The following is a 21,362-nucleotide window of genomic DNA, read 5'->3' on the forward strand; positions in this document are numbered from 1 at the left end:
ATGGATGTTTCGGGACGTAAAAGATCTTTAGATGCTATTTTATTTTGCCAGCCATGCAAGGGTGACGATGATACGGTACAAGCAGAGGGTTATTGTGAGGATTGTAATGAGTTTATATGCTCATCCTGTATCAAAGCACACCGGAAGTTGGCCGTGACAAAATTTCATGTAATCAAATTCAAAGGTGAAATGCCCAGTTTTCTTACTGCTCGAAATGATGCATGCACGGAACTCTGTGATTACCATAAGAACGAAATAGTAAAGTTTTACTGCAACGAACACAATAGTGTTGGATGTAGAGATTGTATGGTTCTTAAACATACTTCCTGCAAGATTCAACTCGTTTCAGACGTCTCCAGAAAATGTAATGTCAGTGACGAACTTGTTTATACCAAGTATAGAATTGATCATCTGAAGAAAAGTCTGGCGTCATGTAAAGAAGAAATCAAATGCAGTCTTCAAACAGCAGACGAAATAAAAGCAATAGCCATTAAGGACATTAAACAATTCTGTAAAGATATGGACACCTATCTTGACAATGTGGAAGAAACTCTTATGCAGGAAGTAGAAATGGTTAATGATTGTGATGTTCGTACACAGAAGAAACTTCATGATCAATGCGATGAAATAAATGATGAAATTGTCATATTACAGAGTAAACTAGAACAGTGTAAAGACAATATTAATAACTTGTTTGTTACATCTAAACTTGTGCAGGAAAAACTGCAGAAATGTCACGAAATAAATAAGGATATTTCATCTAAAAGTCAAATCCACACTTTCAAATTCACTCCTTCTGAAGAAATGAACGCTTTGAAAATAGATAACAAAAGCATAGGCCATCTTGATAAGCAATTAAAGAAATACCCAGGAAAATGCAGGGAGTGTATCATTGGCATTAAAGCTCATTTGTCGCAGAAGTTCGATATTAAGACGAAACAGGAATGGACTGTTACATAAGGAGTATGACAATCATATCTGAAACTGAAATTCTTGTGCAGATCAAATCAACAGATCATTAAAAGTCTTTAATTATGCACAGGGTAAAATCACATCAACCTTAGGAAAACAGCCAGTCCCCCAGCAGACGGTTACGACAATTAATTCCAACTGTGCTGCAACAACTTTACTAAATGAGGACAAAATCTTGTTTCTTGATACGCAAAACGGATTGTCTGTTAGTCGAAAAACTTAAAGTCAGGGAAGGGTGCTTGGAATCGATCATCACAATGGTACACTGGCTGTATCATTCTATGATCCTCCTGCTATTCAGGTATTAGACATGAAAGACATATTCTTCATCAAGTCTTTGATACTACCGTACTAAAGTATCCAAGATATGTTTCTCTGATAGAATATATAAGGAGAAAATGTTACGTCTCTGACTGGGAGAACGAAGCTTTGTATGAATTACACTTGAAGGACATCTAACAAAAACAATAAAAAATGAGGAGATGGGACGGCCAGCTGGCATGACAGTCGCCGACGGCGATTATGTCGTTGTTTGTTATCCAAATAAGAGCGACAAGGTCGGTGTCATTGTACCTAGAACAAGAGAAATGCAATATATCTACTTGCAAGATGTAGGGAGGCCAGTGTCCATCCTCATTGTAGAAGGCAAAGGAAAATTGTTTATTAGTGAACGTTTTGATTCAGAAAATTGCAGTGTCATTAAAATGCTTGACTTTTAAAAAACTTGATACTCACAAACTGATATTTATAATTACCTATAATGCAGCCGAAAGATGATTGAATATCACCCAACTGTCCTGTTTAACAAAAAGGGATATAAAATTGTAGTTTTTTACTCATGGCATGAATAACTATGAAGAAATCCAAGCATTCGCAACCAACATAAATAATAATCATTATGTAGTTCGAAAGCTGTGCAAGACTGCATTTTAATGAGCATTGTTTACTTGGTTTTTATTCAATGGCTATTTGCATGACACATGTTTGCATGTTGAAAGGCTGGGTTTTACTGTGATATTTATTATAAGATGTCATACTCAGTTAAAGGCCCATTGTGCCTCAGAAATGCTATATTTTTTATTCTCAAAAACTTTTTATTTTTGTATCGTAATACAGCTTCAAAAATATCCATTTGCTATATACATGTAGATGCATTATCTTTGCTCCTTTTGCTTTTTTGGCAATTGATATGATTATGGCGAATAAGTATTTTGTATGGAAGTCAAAATACTACTTTGTTTATATATTGCTACCTTTAAGACACATTATTGCATATTCAGCTGTACTTTCCTCAGCTGTTAAACATCTAACATACCATAAATCCATAATCAAAACATTTTTGACATTTCTATAGAATTAAATAACTATGGATTTCCCCAGGCATAATGTGCCTTTAATATTATCATCAAACATCATAATTATATCAAATTTAATTATGCACAGTAAGTATGGAAATATGGTCATTCTTAATACAAACTACTTGAATATAAATCAAACAATTATGTTGCAAGTGCTATGGTGTCGAGTATTGTGTGTTGAGTAATATTTCTGCATAAAATAGTCGCTCTCAGCAGGGACAAGTTATTTCTAGTTTAAGTTGAATTAAAGTCTAATCTGATCTATCCCATTTTGTTCTAGGGTATGGAAATTATGTATTTTTTATACACCAGGATGTACGTTGCCTTATAATTCACGAGTCTATGTAATTGTAAATATTGTTTTGCTAAATTAAAGCTGAACTTCAAATATCTGATCATAATAACGTTTTCCGTTATCAGTAAAGTAATTTATTATTTTAAAGTTGTTTTGAGATCATTTTAATAATTGTTGTGAAGTTTGAGGTGCGCGTTCACAAATGTTAATACAGATAAAAAACAAATTTGTGACAGATCGGTTGGTCTATTTAAATCACAATAGTGCTAAATAGTTATATCTGTAATTTCAATATACTTTAATATAAATTACAACTTAACATATCAAATTTCTATAGCTTAATTAATTAATCATTTTATTTAAATGACCGAATATCAAGATAAGGGAAATAATCAGTCCTATACAATAACACAAAATTATAGTATCGTGTTTCATCATAAATTACCACTTTTTAAAAATACTGTATACCTATTTTGAATTATTGCTCTTGTATGTGACCATGTACACCTGAAATATGATAAACAAGATCAACAAGGAAAGGCGGCGTTCATTGAACGCAACCCCAATATATAATAAGACACATACAGGTATTTATTACATGCTTTTCGGTGGTTTAAAGAAACATATCAGTGATATAAAACTGGTAATTTCACTGTTTGAAACAGTGAAATTACCACTTTGATAATTTCACTGTTTTGAATTTAAGCCCCTTCCGTTGTTTCAGTGAAATACAAGCGTGCACAGTAATGGGTACCAACTTAATGACGTGAAGTCGTAAATGACGTCACGTTGTATTATTATTTGGCGCGCTTTTCATTCAGTATTAGGTTTAATGTCTTTTGAAAACGTTTCTTTGCATATAATAAAAAGAAAATTTGTTTAGTTTTGTGTAAGACCGAAATATATTTCACCTTGTGAACACCTAAAGTTCATATTTCACTCGTGGCTTCGCCACTCGTGAAATATACCTTTTGGTGCTCACTCGGTGAAATATATAGAGGATATTTGTTTAGTTCAGTGTAAGATCGGAATATATTTCACCGAGTGAGCACCAAAAGGTATATTTCACGAGTGGCTCAGCCACGAGTGAAATATGAACTTTTGGTGATCACAAGGTGAAATATATTTCGATCTTACACTAAACTAAACAAATTTTCTTTTTATTATATGCAAAGAAACGTTTTAAAAGACATTAAACCTAATACTGAATGAAAAGCGCGCCTAATTATAATACAACGTGACGTCATTTACGACGTCACGTCATTAAGTTGGTACCCAGTTCTGTGCACGCTGGTATTTCACTGAAACAACGTAAGGGGCTAAAATTCAAAACAGTGAAATTATCAAAGTGGTAATTTCACTGTTTCAAACAGTGAAATTACCAGTTTTTATATCACTGATATATTTCTATAAACCACCGAAAAGCATGTAATAAATTTCTATCTTACACTGAACTAAACAAATATCCTCTATATATTCGCTCCTCTAATAACCTTTAAGTTGAGAATTAAACTACGCCCTCTTGTGATATGTGTTAACTTATTATAAAATATAAGAATGTGTAATTATTTTACATGTATTTATCTTCTATACACCACTGTGTGGTTGTTGTTATGGCTGTTATTGTTTTTTCCAATTAAAAAGTTTAACAAAATGACAGTGTTTTAATAATTAATAATATTAATGTGAAGCTAGGAAAATTTTAGGACTATTTCAATAAACATCATAAATTCTTAATTAAATACATTAGACCTTATTTAAATTTGTCCTATGTAGAACGGTTTTTTTGTTCACTTAGATTTGAATTGGAACTGCTAAAGGGCATTTCGTGGAGAAATAAGCTAGGAGTTATAATTTAGGGCATTTTTTTAAACGCAATATTGTCTTAGGTTGTGTCTTTAGATAAATTTCACACTTAAGACTTGCTATGAAACGCAACCTTGAACATCTAAATCATCTCGGTGCATTCTATATATATTATTATTTTGTTATTTTGTGTCTTTAAACAAGGATTTTAACCAAGTACCCGTATGTTGTCCTCGTACGTTCACTTTAATAAAATTGCTCCACCATTTTTTGAAAGAAAATGAAAGTAATGCAAGCGTTTTATTTTATGCTTTTTAGTGGATTACTGAGTTATCCGTGGAAATTATATTTGATAATTTCACAGTGAAAATTATCAAAATATAATTTCACACTTTTCAATGACGGAACTACTATTTTAAGATTTTCCCCATGTTGTACCTCAATATTATTTTTGCTGACAATTCTGACAATGTCAGGCTGTTTAAAGAAAAAGCAAAGCTGAAATTGATAAATAACTTAAATGTCAAAAGTAATAAAAAGAGGAAAACTTACTTCTATCCATTCAAATTCCAATCACCAAATTTCGTCTCTAAATTTTTTTGTTTCATTTTTACAGTCTGAAAAAAAAATACATTCCTTCCACATGCAAAACTGCTCTAGATGAGATTTGGGCATATTAAAGTATCCTACGAGCAATAAGAACCGTATGCTTTATGAAAACTTGAAAAGCAATGACATCAATCAGCTCGAAGAACAAGTAAACAACCCAGCGTTCCTGAGCCAGCTTCCAAGTTTTCCATTTTCCTATCTGCTTTTTTTAATGTTTTCACATCTGTCAACACTTATTTTTTTGTCTGTTACAATCCTCAAATAAGTTTTCTTTCTTTTAAAAAGGTGTATGACTAACATATCCAAATGATATCCCTCTGAATCAAACACAATTATTTTCCTCCCGTGAAATGCGCAACTTTAAAAAATGACTGCCGCTTACATTTAACAAAGCCAGGTCTAATAAAAATTCGCAGTAAGTAACAGAAATATAGGTAGATGGTTGGACTATTTTTTGGAATTGTTTGTTTTTATTATTAAAACAAGCGATCATTCATATTTTTTATAAATAAAATGAACAATATCACCGTCATTTAACGTTGATTGTCGGACTTATTTTTCAGCTCAAGACTTCTTGTTTTTAATGAGAAATTCCGACTAAATGGGGCTCTCAATGGTATAAACAGATTTTAATATTAACGTTAATATTATGGAAATTTCGTTTTAACTTGTATAAAGCTACGCCACTCGTGAGAATACTGTTTTAAAGCCCACTCGATGAAATAAAATTTCATCTAACACACAAACAAACAAATATCCTCTATGTAATCTTGATAAAAGATTCAAAGTTACCTGACGCATTATACAAAGTATACATTGTATATACATGTATGTATAATGATTAAATAATAAATACTTACGTTATGAGTTATATAACGTAGTCGTTTTTCGTGCTTATGATTTGTTGTTTTTGTATGAAAGATGAATTATTAAATGAGTTTTGTTAATTAAGCACATGGAATAAAGAATATAATCATAACGGCAAAATAAGCTTGTTTCATAACGGCATGATCGGAGTGGGATAAGTAAAAAAAACATCAACAGAATATTTGTTATTTAGACTTCCTGAAAAATAAAGTAAGGATGATGACTCTAGGACAGGGACGACTTTAAACAGTCGACTATCGATAATCAATTTCAGTTTAATTCTAAAGAAATTAATAAGGATTACAAACCCTTATTTAGAATAATGTGGTTTGCTTCAGGCTGCTTTCTTATAACTTCCCCGTGGTCCAGGGGCTACACGCTCGTTTAGAGGGTGAGAGGTCTGGAATTCAAATCCCAGTTAAGGCAACTCATGTTTTTGTTGATGTTGTTTTTCATTATTATTATTTTAAATTGTTTAAGCCAACATCGAATTGAATATCAGTGTTGCAAGCCTTATAACCAATGATGAACGCCAGACGGCGCGTTGTCATGCGGCGTATTGTCACGATGTCACATTGTCGCTCGATTCAAATCGAAGGATTGGCTTATGAGCAAAGCGACAGGGCGACAACGCGCCGCACGACAACGCGCCATTTGGCGTGCTTCGCTAGAGACAAGACGACAGCACGAGTACGCGCCGTGTGGCGCTTTGTCGTGTTGTAGCTAGCGACAAGACGAAAACGATATAGGTTGAATTGTCGCTATCGACAACGCAACGCACAAGGTACCAAATCAGCCACCATAGTTACCCGCACTCAATAGCTCATGCTCCCTCGTACAAATCACATAGCCTCGTGTTTCCATGCCCTTTCTATTATGTATTGAGTATTTTTATAGAATATACGCAGTTTATATACCAGTAGAAGAAATCGTTGCGATGCGGATAATTTTGAGACTTTGCTTAGTGGGCGAGGACCACGGAAAATAATGTACGAATAATACTTGTTGTGTATTTTCTAAATAAACAATCCGCGTGGACTAGATAGCTTATGCAATGCGAGCTTTTAAATACCGTACAAGGAAATAAAGCCATGAATCTGGCCAATCTGCAACGAAATCGGAACCATGGGTATCTCAGTGTAGGCTTCGGAAGTTTGTCAGCAGACGAAATCGTCATGAAGACTTAAACGCCTGTGTCTCGCTGAAATTGCAATCGCAACCTCTTGGCCCATTTCGTCAAACTCTGATTAAGGACATTGACACATTAGTACGAGTACGGTATTACAGTCTAGCATACGGTTAAAAAATTTACACAATGTTATCAAGTAGTTAACAAATGATAAGCTTATTTCATAATGTTGTGTATTAAACAAAAGAAAATTTTTAAAATTTACATGCAAAAAATGCAGATGCTATATGCTAATATTTATGCGTTCAAAATTTATTCGTGTTAACTCTTAATTGTACGTACATATATCCCAGTGTGTTTAAAAAACTTATTTGCAGCTTTTTTGTTTCAATCATAGTACATGTACAACCGGAATATAATCAATAATTTACATGTACTAATTTTCGCTTGATTATCTATCATACTTGACGTGAAACATGTAATTGTTTTCTATTTGATACCCACGCATGTATTTATTTACTTGATTATTGTAATGTCTGTTGTTACAAATGTAACCTTGACGAAATAAAAGAATGTTGTATTGTATTGTAGTAAATTTTCGCGGCCATTTTTCTTACAGGAGCGCTGTCGTTAACACCCCAGTTACACAGAGCCATCGGTGATTGATCGGTAGCTTTTTTAGCCAAATTATGGAGTGAACCGATGACAACGTATTTATCACCGACATCACCTATTGGTCACCTGTTTTCCACCTATCAACTGCTATTGGGGAAAGATAAGTTTCGTCGGTGAAAAATTACCGATTGGGATTTTTAAACACGTTTAAAATTCTCGATCGGTGAAAATATTTTAAAAATTACCGACGGCAACCTATATCACGAGATGTGCAAGCTCTTAATCACCGATATCGCCGATCGGACAAAGATAACCAAATATGAATCACCGGCCATATCTGACGGAAAATGTTTAACCACTGATGACTAGCTATCAAACACCGATTAATCAGCGTTACGCCCGATTTAGCTCCGATTTACAAACGATAAAAACCAAAAGTATTTCAGCATTTAATCATCGACCCATTCCCGTTTGAGTTTGCTTTCTGTCACCGACGGCCGTTTACACAGAAAACCAGAAATAAAATCACGCATGACAACCGATCATAATAGCGAGTAAATTTAAAATTAAATGACCGATTGGGGACCGACCGTCTGTGTAACTGGGCCCTAACGGGGGACTCATGTGGCCAATCCGAAAAACGGATCAGTTTGTAAGCTACGGTTCACTCAGGAAAATGGTCATCTGTACGGAAGTTCGTCCAGTTTATTTCAGAAATTATTAATCAAAGAATGTCTCTTTACCTGATATAATTCAGTATATGTTAACAGTGAATAGGGGTTTATCTTAATTCGGCAAATAACAATAAAAACGAAATTAAAGACAATTCTAGAAAAGGAAATAACACGGCACGGGAATATGTTTATATGCCGGACAATAACACGACTCTGGATGGCAAGTTCACAATAGATAATCACAATCTGACTAAAGTTCAGATCTACTTATTTCTTCCATTTAGATCTGATGACGACCGTATATGTTTCGCCTTCATTATAATTCGGATTTCCCGAGAAAGGCTATTTTTAGCCATGCCATCAGATAGGCATTTAAAGAAGTATCTAAATACCGTTATCCGCGGACGTTAAAGAAATTGTTGATTTTTGTTAGAAAAAAAGTCTTTGGTGTTATTTTTAAAAAAATCAACTTGCAAAAATGAAGTTAATTTTTAATGGACAATATTGTTTTGCAAGTTTACCTGTCCGCCAACTATATGTGAAAATCACCTTCTCAGTATTCGTTTTCCAAGGGTTAAAATTAGAAACCGCATCGCTTTCGAAATAATGAAAGATCGCCAATGATTGGTTGTTTACAAGCCACGAAAAGGTGACTATGTTAGATCCTAATTAATGCGTAGCGTAATTTAGGAGCTGACTTTATTTAGATTGTGGATAATTTCAATCTTTAAAGCTTTATTATGCCAAATTCTACCAAAATGGCAGATTCTACAAACACGTCAGACTATAACAGCATGTCATCCTTTACTTACATGGCGTACTACAACAAAACGTCATTCTTAACTAAAACCTCAGACAATAACATCAAGTCGTACACTGTCAACGCGACAGGTAATAACAGCATGTCATCCTTAACTACAAACCAACATAATGGTTAAATGCGTGTCAACATGTCAGATAATGACACTACACCGTACTGTTGTTACATGTCAGATGGTATAAGCACCCCTAACCCTACTTAGAGCACGCCTAACTCTATCAACACGCCGGGTTATGACACCAGGCCATACCCTAACAACACAGCCTATTTTTTCAGCACGACACACGCGAACAACACGCCAAATTAACAGTCAAATACGAAACCTTATCATTTCAACTCAGAAAGGGATAACATTATGCTTAACTCTACTTAATTACACGCTAAATATCTATAAGAATACATAACGGTAAATTGTATTCATTCAGTCTCTTATGTGACTAAAATTTTCTCTTACATGGCTATATATATTATAGCCAGTTACAGAATTATGACAATTTAACACAAATTCAATTCAATACTTTGACCTTGACAGACAGTCATTTAAAGATCAATGTCAGTTCAACCTTTCAAAGGGTCTTGTCCCAAATGTTGTTTTGTCAAAGTATGAAGATAACCCATTTATCAGTTACCAAAATACAGTCAACTGAAGCAAAATTAAAGTGACAATTTAATAACTTAACCTTCAAGGTCAAGGTCATAAAAGAGCCAAGGTCAATTTAAGTTTGATATACATAAAGGTCTTATCCTAAAGAATATTCTGTTATAATATGAAGTCAATCCATTCAATAATAACCGTTACAGCCAGTTTTAGCAAAAGAATAAAAAAAAATCAATAACTTGACTTTCAAAGTCAAAAACATTTACGAGTGAAGGTCAAGGTCTTTTTTATTAATTTAAAGCAGCACGCCTCAAGATTCATGTTAATTTTCATGAAAATATGGAAATGTTTTTATAAGTAAAATATTGTGAGGTGAACAAATAAAGTAATTTACACATTGCAATAGGCATTTAAATCCAAGAAAAATAACAAAAAGTGGTCAAGATATGCATAAACAGCCCTTACTGCGTTAGTAACACAGTAGAAATATGTTGAAATACTGCAAAATCAGTCTTAAAACCGCACATAACATGTAAAATATAACTTGGATCTTGAATGTTTTATTTTTATTAAATGTTAAGTGCATTTCCCTCAATATTGATTTTCTTGAAATATTTTGGCTCATCTGGAGGCGTGCAGCTTTAAAGGGCTATCCTTAAAGATTATTGTGCAGACAATCTATTTATAAATAAGAAAGTTATAGCAACTAATGACAAACAATCACAATTTTGACATCTGACCTTGAATGTCAAGGTCATTTATGGGTAAAGGTCAATGTTAGTCTAGTCTAGTGAAAGGTCTTGTCCCAAAGGTTGATGTTGCCAAGTATGAAGACAATACACCAAGAACTTAAAAGTTATATCAAGATACACGATTGCAGACAGCGACGCCGTCTTGATTTTTTTTTCATAAAAAAGTCGAGCTAGCAAGACAGACTAGCGTCTTGTTATATATGTATTTGGATCGACAGTTGTGTACTTGTTCACGTCCAATAGAATTCAGTATTGTACTCCGAGATGTATCATTACCTTTCACCACTTTTCTTCCAATGTAAGTGTTTTAAGAGTTGACATTGGACTGAATGGAGCCATGTGTGTTTTAAACGAATATTTTTAACGAAAGTATTTGATATGGCAGATGTGCATGTTCTTGTTATAAACATTTTTCATTATGGGAAACACACTAATCTGTCAAGGGATTTACGATGAACAAACAAATTTGTTAATAAAAACATTCAAAAAAAAAAAAATGAGAGACTAACTAGAAAATGTGTCCATAGGACACGGGTGCCCCCCCCCCACTCCACTGTTTTGCAATCTAGTGACTCTAGGTCAACTATATTTTGGGCTACATGTGCCACAAGTTGAAAACTAAAAAAAACATTGACTTAGCAAAGGGCAATAACTCTACAAATACTGGATAAATCCACAAGCGAAATCCAAGGTGCACAATTAAATATGCTGACCAACATTCCTGTTAAGTTTTATGACTCTAAGTTAAATACATTTTGAGCTACGCACGATACAAATTGAAAATCGCAAATTTTCACTTAGTCAAGGGCAATAGCACTGACAAAAGAAGTTAATTCACAAGTAAAACTACACATGCTGATCAACATTCCTGTGAATTTTCATGACCCTATGTCAAATACTTTTTGAGCTACATGTGACACAAGCTGAAAATTGCTAAGTCATTGACAATAACTCTAAAAACACTAAATATATCCAAACAAAAATACTCAGGTGCACAACCTCACATGCTGAGCAACATTCTTATAAAGTCTCATGACCCTAGAGCAAATACATTTTGAGCTACATGCGACACAAGTTGAAAATTGCAAATTTTTATTAAGTGTAGGGCAAAAATTCTAAAAATACTAAATAAATCCACACGAAATTAGCCCGTTGCACAACTTCACATGCTGTGTAACACTCCTGTAAAGTACCATGTTTCAAGATAAAATACTTTTTGAGTTACGTGCGATACAAATTGAAAATTGCAGATTTTTACTAAGTCAAGGGCAATTACTCTAAAAACACTTAATGTATAAACACAAATATACGCAGGTGCACAACTCCACATGCTGAGCAACATTCCTGTAAGGTTTCATGACTATAGATCAAATACTTTTTGAGTTACGTGCAACACAAGTTGAAAATTGTAAATATTTACTAAATCAAGGGCAATAACTCTAAAACACTATATATATCCACACGAAAATACCCAGGTGCACACTTTCACATGCTGAGCAAATTTCCTGTAAGGTTTCCTGACTCAAGATCAAATACATTTTGAGTTACGTGCGACAGAAGTTGAAAATTGCAGATTTTTCCTTAGTCAAGGGCAATTTCTCTAAAAACACTTAATGTATAAACACAAATATACGCAGGTGCACAACTCCACATGCTGACCAACATTCCTGTAAGGTTTCATGACTATAGATCAAAAACTTTTTGAGTTACGTGTGACACAAGCTGAAAATTGCTAATTTTCACTAAGTCAATGACAATAACTCTAAAAACACTAAATATATCCAAACAAAAATACCCAGGTGCACAACCTCACATGCTGAGCAACATTCTTATAAAGTTTCATGACCTTAGAGCAAATACATTTTGAGCTACATGCGACACAAGTTGAAAATTGCAAATTTTTATTAAGTGTAGGGGAAAAATTCTAAAAATACTAAATAAATCCACACGAAATTAATTAGCCCGTTGCACAACTTCACATGCTGTGCAACACTCTTGTAAGGTTCTATGTTTCTAGATAAAATACTTTTTGAGTTACGTGCGATACAAATGGAAAATTGCAGATTTTTACTAAGTCAAGGGCAATTACTCTAAAAACACTTAATGTATAAACACAAATATACGCAGGTGCACATCTCCACATGCTGAGCAACATTCCTGTAAGGTTTCATGACTATAGATCAAATACTTTTTGAGTTACGTGCAACACAAGTTGAAAATTGTAAATATTTACTAAATCAAGGGCAATAACTCTAAAACACTATATATATCCACACGAAAATACCCAGGTGCACACTTTCACATGCTAAGCAACTTTCCTGTAAGGTTTCCTGACTCAAGATCAAATACATTTTGAGTTACGTGCGACAGAAGTTGAAAATTGCAGATTTTTCCTTAGTCAAGGGCAATTACTCTAAAAACACTTAATGTATAAACACAAATATACGCAGGTGCACAACTCCACATGCTGAGCAACATTCCTGTAAGGTTTCATGACTATAGATCAAAAACTTTTTGAGTTACGTGCGACACAAGTTGAATATTGTAAATGTTTACTAAGTCAAGGGCAATAACTCTAAAAACACTAAATATATCCACACAAAAGTACCCAGGTGCACAACTTCATTCGCTGAGCAACGTTCCTGTAAGGTTTCATGACTCTAGATCAAATACTATTTGAGTTACGTGCGACACACGTTGAAAACATCAGATTTTTACTAAGTCAAGGGCAATAACTCTTAAAATACAAAAATATCTACACGAAAATACCCAGAGCACAACCACACATACTGGTTTATATTCCTGTAAAGTTTCATGACACTAGGTCAAATAATATCAGCTACGTGCGACACAAAATGAGAACGGACGAATGATGGACGGACGAACGGAAATAGTAAATCTAAATGCCCCCTCGCCCCTCCACTAAAGTGGGGGCACAAAAACGGGCAATAGTTATTCTAAACAAACATGACATTAAACAATCAAACATTTTATTGTGAAGTGCCACGTAAATTAACTAATACATTATGTATATCAATTCAATTTATATATTTATTCAGCATTTGAACAATTGCATGTTCATGGCCTTTATAATGTCGGGCGGTTACATTATTTGAAAAGAGCATGGAAATACATATAATCAGTTATCATTTAACTATGTAGAATTAAGTATGTCTACCAATATTTGAACACACTAAACTGATAATGTATCCAAAGAAATTAATACATTTTTAAGATACAACTTTTACCTTATAATCACATTGAATTATTTGCTCAAAAAGAAGAGCATCGTCATTTTATATGTTTCCTAAAATTCACAAAAAAAAAAATAACTCACGAAGTCCCTCGTGAAAAAGTCTCTGAATATGCTGATTTCTACCTCAAATCAAAAGCACTAAAAATATTATCCTACCTGAGATAAGACGCTTTATTACCCCCTATTATCCGCCCCCAGTCCCAGTTAAACCCCCAAAAATATTATTTAAAGTCAATTTCCACATTTAGTATTCATAACAACATTTATATGAGCCTATCATACATAATTTTCATTCTATTTTTTTTAGGGGGAGGGGGTAGCGGTAGGTGATAATATCAGATGAAAGCGTCTTACCCCTGTGGAAGATACTAAATATTTTTATGTCATTAAAAAGCACTAGCAATATACAATCGAATAAATATTTTGAAAAAATAGACGTACATCATCGTGGTAGCAAGATACTAAAATTAGCAATAGAAAAACGCAAGAAATAAAATCCTAAAGAAAGGATCATACTTAAAGTCTATTTTAAACAAAATTAAATGGAATATTTATGTACAGAGTGGCACAATAAGAAAAACGTATATGAAAACCAAGAACAGATGAAAACATTTTCCAATTTGATATACCTGAACTTATCCGACCAATCTATGAATCATACAAAATATCAGACAGCAACACAACCTTACTGCAAGATGGAGTCGGACAATTTATCTTAGAACATGAACGAAATTTTTATTTTTATTAACATTGAACTAAAAGTTTACTGTCTTTTTTATGTACCTTAGCTGTGACTTTTATTCAAGTTAAAATGATAAATTTATGAACTATTGTTATCCGAAACTGGTAGACAAAGTTAAAATAAATACAACCGACCTGATGTTTAGATGTGTTGACCCCCCTTCCATATTAATGAAAGATGTCAATCTAACAGTTTTCATTATGGAGCATTCAACGAGTTTCATTCTCATAAATGGTGACATGATTGTCGTTATCTGTCCTTGCTCCACATGATGTGGAACCCTGGATAGAAAAGAAGATATAAGAAACTAGAAATGTGTCATCATGCCACGGATGCCCCCGCATGCAGCCAAAATTTCAGATGTTATAATATTTAGTTCCAAATTTATTTGCACAAATTATTGTTTTCATTTTAAGTTCAAAGCCCTTAAAACTTTTCAATGTTAACACAAACCATTTTCATACAATGTTCAAGACACTGAAATTATTCAGTCTAAACCTTTTGAAAATAGCATATTTCATATTTGTAGCCAAAATAATGGCTACATACATTTCCAAAAAAGTAAGAGTGCTGAAACTGAAAGTTTAAAATTTGTCCAATATTTAAGAAAGATAAGTTTGTCCAAAATCATTGAACCACGACCAAATTCAAACTTAAACTGCTTATTCCTAAGATGATCTATATTATTTTCAAAGTGAAAGGGACATAACTCTGCCTAAAAATCATCGAACCATGACCAAATTCCAACTTGACCTGCACATTCCTTTGACATACCCATATGCCAAATTTGAGTTGAATATGTAACGCTGTTGGGAAGATAATGAACAGAAACTGTAAATTTCATATTATTTTCAAAGTGAAAGGTGCATTACTCCGCCAAATATCATTGAACCATGACCAAATTCGAACTTGGCCTGGGCATTCCAAAAACATATCCATATGTCAAATTTGAGTTGAATGTGTTGTACTGTTGGGGAGATAATAAACAGAAACTGAAAATTTCATATTATTTTCAAAGTAAAAGGAGCATAACTCTGCCAAAAATCATCAAACCATGTCCAAATTCAAACTTGACCTGTATTTTCTCATAACATATCCATATGTCAAATTTGAGTTGAATGTGTTGTACCGTTGGGGAGATAATGAACGGAAACTGAAAATTTCATATTATTTTCAAAGTAAAAGGGGCATAACACTGCCAAAAATCATCGAACCATGACCAAATTCGAACTAGACCTGTATTTTCTCATGACATACCCACATGTCAAATTTGAGTTGAATGTGTTGTACCGTTATGGAGATAATGAACGGAAACTGAAAATTTCATATTATTTTCAAAGTAAAAGGGGCATAACTCTGCCAAAAATCATCGAACCATGACCAAATTCGAACTTGACCTGTATTTTCTCATGACATATCCATATGTCAAATTTAAATTGAATGTGTTCTACCGTTGGGAAGATAATGAACGGAAACTGAAAATTTCACATTATTTTCAAAGAAAAAGGGGCATAACTCTGCAAAAAATCATTGAACCATGACCAAATTCGAACTTGACCTGCATTTTCTCATGACATATCCATATGTCAAATTTGAGTTGAATATGTGCAAAAGTTTCTAAGATAATGAACGGAAACTGATGATGACGGAATGACAGAATGACGGAATGAAGGAAGGACGGAATGACGGAAGGACGGAACAGGGTAACACTATATGCCCCGGCCATTACATGGCGGGGGCATAAAAATACATAGGAAGGAATCGAAAGTAGTCAGAAACTGTCTTTTTAAATATTTTATGGATGAGCGGTGTTTCTTTAACATGGAATAGGCAATATTCTTGTCTTTTTATTGAAGATATGATTAATACTAGTATACGGATATATTTCTGGTAAATAATACATTATGATAGTGTCAGACAAACTATTTTTCTGGGGGAATCTGAACATTTGATTTTCAGCATATCGAGAATGTATATGTCTAGATCAATTCTCGTAGTATACCATATCATTGGTATGTCGCTTCCAACTTACAGATGGTTTGTGTTATAAGAGAAGCAATGGGACCTCTTACGTTTTGGATACGTTTCAGCTTGTAGTCATCATGTCATCCTTTTATTGTTTTGTTATCAATCACAAACGTCAACTTGATTATACTGGCCACAATGTTATATGTTATTTTGGTTTTGGAGTGATATATGTGGATACATTACCTGCTAAGATTTTATATCACCCGAGCCGTTAGGCGAGGGTGATATTTTATCTTGGCAGGTAATATATCCACATATATCACTCCAAAACCAAAATAATAATTTTATTACCCTTCCCCTGCCGAGTTTAGACGATTTTTTAAAAAATCATTGCTGTTTCAAATGAAACGTCGAAATAAGATTCCCTTTAGGGTACCTCTTCGTCACAACATGACGTCACATAAATACATGACGTATTTTTCCCGTACCTGACGAATGTAAACAAGAGAAAAGGAGTAGTCTATTGAACGCACTTTTTTGTAATTAATATCAAGCTTTCACAAGGTCATATTTGTTTTCAATACTGATGGTAATATGTATCATTACTCTACTTTGGTAAATATTTATCATTTGACAGTTAAAAAGTGCTTGTAAATCGGAATTTACACCGCGTAAAATCGAACCGTACGCGCATCACCTCAGCGCATGTTGTTTACAACGTTGGGTACCCAACGGGGAAATTTAGTGTGTATATTAACCGTCTGGCTCGGTTATATCAATTTCTTTCGGGTGATCAATATCCAATCAAAAAGGCTGAAAAAATCTGGAAAGGTAATAAAATAATGTTCACTTGCTTAATAGTCGGAAGATAATACATATTTCTATGTTAAACTTGAAAAGTTTATCTTAATTCTTCGTATTAAATGTTTTCCCTTAGAAATTCAGGTTATACTGTTATATGTTGTGTAAAAACAGAACCTATGTTCAGTTAAACTGTATTCCAGTAGCTCTACTAAATACATTCCTCGAGTAAAAACATGTACGTGTATTCTTCAATTACAATTGCTTCTATATTTAAGCATGTGATGTGCATATTTACATGAAAGTAATAGTTATTCTTCATATACATATTACTTATATATATAAGGGAGATACCTTAATTTAACGTATACGCATTATTTACTCATTAAGTAATTTGTTTTAATTGCATATGCACTAACACATGTTCATACTGTATACTGACTTCAATTGTTAAATAACTAATCCGTTGAACGTACGTTAATCTACATATTTTTATCCTCTTGTCTCCTTTTTTAGTTACTAACACAAAAATATTTCAAACTTTAATGCTTCAGCCGGTGCTAGGCGCGTGGACGGTAGGTAGCACTTCCCATTTCCGCCTATGAACAGGTTCAATTAAACCGATCGTGCAACATTTTCAATTTAGTCGTTTGGGGTGTGTTTTTATGGATTCTGTTTTTCTCTATTTAACCAGAACACAAGTGCATATATTTAAAACACTGCATAAACCTTTATTTCATTTCCATCTAACCCGACAAAAAGACGACTGGTCTCATAACAGAATGCTAAACAATTAAGTTTAGGCTTTATATCTGAAATGAGACTTTGTATTTTCCTTTCATTTCCTCCTTTTTCGTCTAATTTGACTACATCTATTTCATTATCGTTCGAATCACAATAGTACAAAATCCCAGTATTGTCTATTTCCATTCCAAAAACTCCATCGTTACATGACGTCAATTCGCCTAATTTTCTGAAGTTCTCACTTGAGAGTTCTGAGATGACCGGCCATTCAGAATTATCGGAGATATATATCCTTGAACGACCATCATCACATACAACATATTTCGGATTCTCGACATTAATTTTAACTGATAAGAGAATTGTACCATCTGATTCGTATCCCTGTAATTTAGCTCTACCATTATTTTCAATGACAATAACTAACAGTTTGTCTTTACTCTTTGTTATCCCGTAGCACTTGCCTGCACATGTAATGCTTTGTTCATGTTCAAACTTTGAACATTCGTCGATCGTTAACAATTCAATGATTTTCTTTCCTGGGACAGTAACAGCTACTTTATTGCTGGACACACAAGTGACATCCCATGGTGCTGACTCAACCTTCAATTTTGATATCACTTTATCTTCATGGGTATCAATAAGCTTCACGGATGAATTGCTAAAGTCGGTCAGAACAATTTTGCTATCTGCTATCAAAGCAAGCCCTGTAATGCAGCAGTTCTTGCTGTCTTTCACATCTTTGGTGTGCAAACTTTTTATGTTTACAGCAGACTTAATTGCATTATTCTGAATATTAAGTGATCCGAAAGAGCTTGATTGTCTTGGTAGGTTTTTTATGGCTTCCTGAGGTATGAACTTGTACCTCGTAAAATTCAAATGTTCGCCACAGTCTACTTCTACCAGTTCATGGAAATTTATGTCTACCTTTGCATCAGCTTTCTTAATAGCAAAACACAGTTGGTTCTTACTATACTTAGTCTTTTCGTTGAAGTAAGATTCCAATGTGTTCATATCAAACAAAATGGCGTTGCATTTGTGTCTATACGGAACAATCTTGTTCATGTCTTCTTCTCTCATCTTATTAAGTTTCCTACTAAGTGAACTATATAGGTGTTCAATGTGATCAATAGCCATGCGTTTAGTTTCTAGCATTTGTGTCTGAGCTCCTTGGTGAAGATTTTCTATAGCCTTTATGCTTCTCTGAACTTTATTCATCGTTTTGGAAACTTCATCAGAAAGTGTACGCATTTTGCATTTTAACTTGTTCTCTTCTTGATGCACGTCAAAATCGTTGAAATAATCAGTGACACTTTTGACATCTTTGCAGACTTTGTGGCCCAGATATAGGCATTGCGAACAACAAAACTCATTGTGTGATACACAGTAATGAACAATAACCTGACTTGGATGTGCTGTACATTTTTCAGAAAATTCTATTGAACAGTTTTTCACAACAGGTTGTGCAAGGAGTCCATCCTTTTCTTTAACCACATGGTTTCTTGTAGCAGCCAATCCTCTATGGGCTTTGTTGCAATGCTTGCACAGATATTCATTACATTCTTCACAATAACTGACTGGAACTTCATGTTCACCATTGTTCTTACAAGGACCACAAAAGAACTCTAATGCTTGGCCCAGATTTCCGTCTTCATTTGCATCTGCCATCGTATCTTCGTCCTCTTTTGCTGTTGCCATCTGTCAACAGTTATGGTCCTTAACACCTGTTGGCACTTTCAGAAACTGAAAAATTAACAAAATATGTGTTGCAAGACACCTGTTTTCAAAATATTAACAAAATTTACTGTACGGCTTTGGACTTGTAAATACTTTTCTGTACAAAACTTTATATACTAGTAGTCTTTTTAGGAACTTTTATTATCAGCCATTTGAAACTTGATTGCTTTAGAAACAGCTAAGACATCACACACGCTTAATGATTGATTTAGACAGAATAAAAATGATACCCTTCCCAACCCGTTAAACACTTGTTAAATCATTTTCCTGCTTAGAGTATTTAATTGAAAATATCGAAAAAATCTACTACATTAAGAAGCTGTTTTCAAAGTTTGCTCAAATTTGACCTACGTTTTTTTAAGTTTTGATTTTATCAGACTTTGAAATTGTAGGTAGAATCTTCCACATTTTTATCAAATTTAGCCTTCTTTAGTCAATAAATAACGTAAAGTAATTACATTCTTAACATGACACAATTTTATTTCTTTCTAAAAAGAACCTAAAAATATAAAAATACTGTATAATGAAAGAAAGTGTAAGAAAAAAGTAAGCCCAACTGGGGCAAGGACGACAACCCTCAGTCTGGCAGGAATGACTTTAATATCTTTTATAAATCTTCGTTTTAGACTTAATATGGTAGTTAATTATTTTACAGATTTATGTTTTTACTACGGTACTAAATTTCATACATCTTAGTAAGCCCAACTGGGGTAAGGACGACAACCCTCAGTCTGGCAGGAATGACTTTAATATCTTTTATAAATCTTCGTTTTAGACTTAATATGGTAGTTAATTATTTTACAGATTTATGTTTTTACTACGGTACTAAATTTCATACATCTTTATAATACACAGTCAATTTACTATCAAGGTTAATCAATAAGTATTGTACTTCATTTTGTTAAGGTTAAAACTATACTGTTTACATAGTTTATCAGACGGTTATCATTTAAATCAGTGGCTACATTTTTAAATACCCTCAATATGTACAAAATTTGTGCATGGAATTTTGATGCATTTTGGTATGAAAGAAAGGCAGTCGGTGCGTGGCTTGGACAGTATACATGTACATGTATATGCAACGCCCAATGATGTTTTACAAATATTTTTTTTTCACTTATAAAATGTTTTTTTTTTTTTTTTTTTTTTTAAATGATAAGGTGAAATCTACAAAATCACAAAAACCTTCTATCTATTTTGAGAATGTAAGTAATTACAGCATTGTCTTGAGTGCATGAAATATAAGTAAACAGATCTATCATGATTTACGCCATGACGTATTTTCACATTTAGTAAATAAATATTTACTTTTTAGACTGTCTTCGCGTCAAAATGCATTTTGAGGCGAAAAAGCGAAAATACGACATGACGTGAATCAGCTCCAATAAAATATGGATAATATAAGATATTATCTTCATTATGTAATTTATCAAATTAATCTTGATTATCAATTAATCAAATACAACATTAATGATTTGATTCTTATTCTAAAAAAGCACTTACATTTTAATAACCAGGTGATCCTCTATTAAAAAAGACTTTCACGTTAAATCTCATATTTTTATCGATCTTATTTGAAATGTAGGTCACTACTATACATACTATCAGATTTTCTTTTTTCG

General features: G+C 33.4%; 2 protein-coding genes across 2 annotated transcripts; one reads left to right on the forward strand and one right to left on the reverse strand.

Moving 5' to 3' along the window:
• On the forward strand, window positions 1-960 carry LOC132751623 (transcription intermediary factor 1-beta-like). The gene has a single exon (XM_060741818.1). The coding sequence runs from the start codon at window positions 1-3 to the stop codon at window positions 958-960; it is 960 nt and encodes a 319-aa protein (XP_060597801.1).
• A 16,332-nt stretch (window positions 961-17,292) lies between these two features.
• On the reverse strand, window positions 17,293-21,362 carry LOC132751621 (uncharacterized). Its single transcript, XM_060741816.1, has 2 exons — window positions 21,244-21,362; window positions 17,293-19,746 (listed from the first exon to the last, which is right to left on the reverse strand). Exon 2 carries the CDS (start codon window positions 19,699-19,701, stop codon window positions 17,974-17,976), a length of 1,728 nt encoding a protein of 575 aa, XP_060597799.1. The 5' UTR covers window positions 19,702-19,746; window positions 21,244-21,362; the 3' UTR covers window positions 17,293-17,973.

The sequence above is a fragment of the Ruditapes philippinarum genome, unplaced genomic scaffold (assembly GCF_026571515.1).
Source record: "Ruditapes philippinarum isolate M1 unplaced genomic scaffold, ASM2657151v2 ctg1984_1_1_1_1, whole genome shotgun sequence".
NCBI classification, from domain to species: domain Eukaryota; kingdom Metazoa; phylum Mollusca; class Bivalvia; order Venerida; family Veneridae; genus Ruditapes; species Ruditapes philippinarum.

What these genes read in the sequence shown, in the direction of transcription:
- LOC132751623 (XM_060741818.1), top strand. Translation starts at nt 1, where the DNA reads ATGGATGTTTCGGGACGTAAAAGATCTTTAGATGCTATTTTATTTTGC.
- LOC132751621 (XM_060741816.1), bottom strand. Translation starts at nt 19,701, where the DNA reads ATGGCAACAGCAAAAGAGGACGAAGATACGATGGCAGATGCAAATGAA.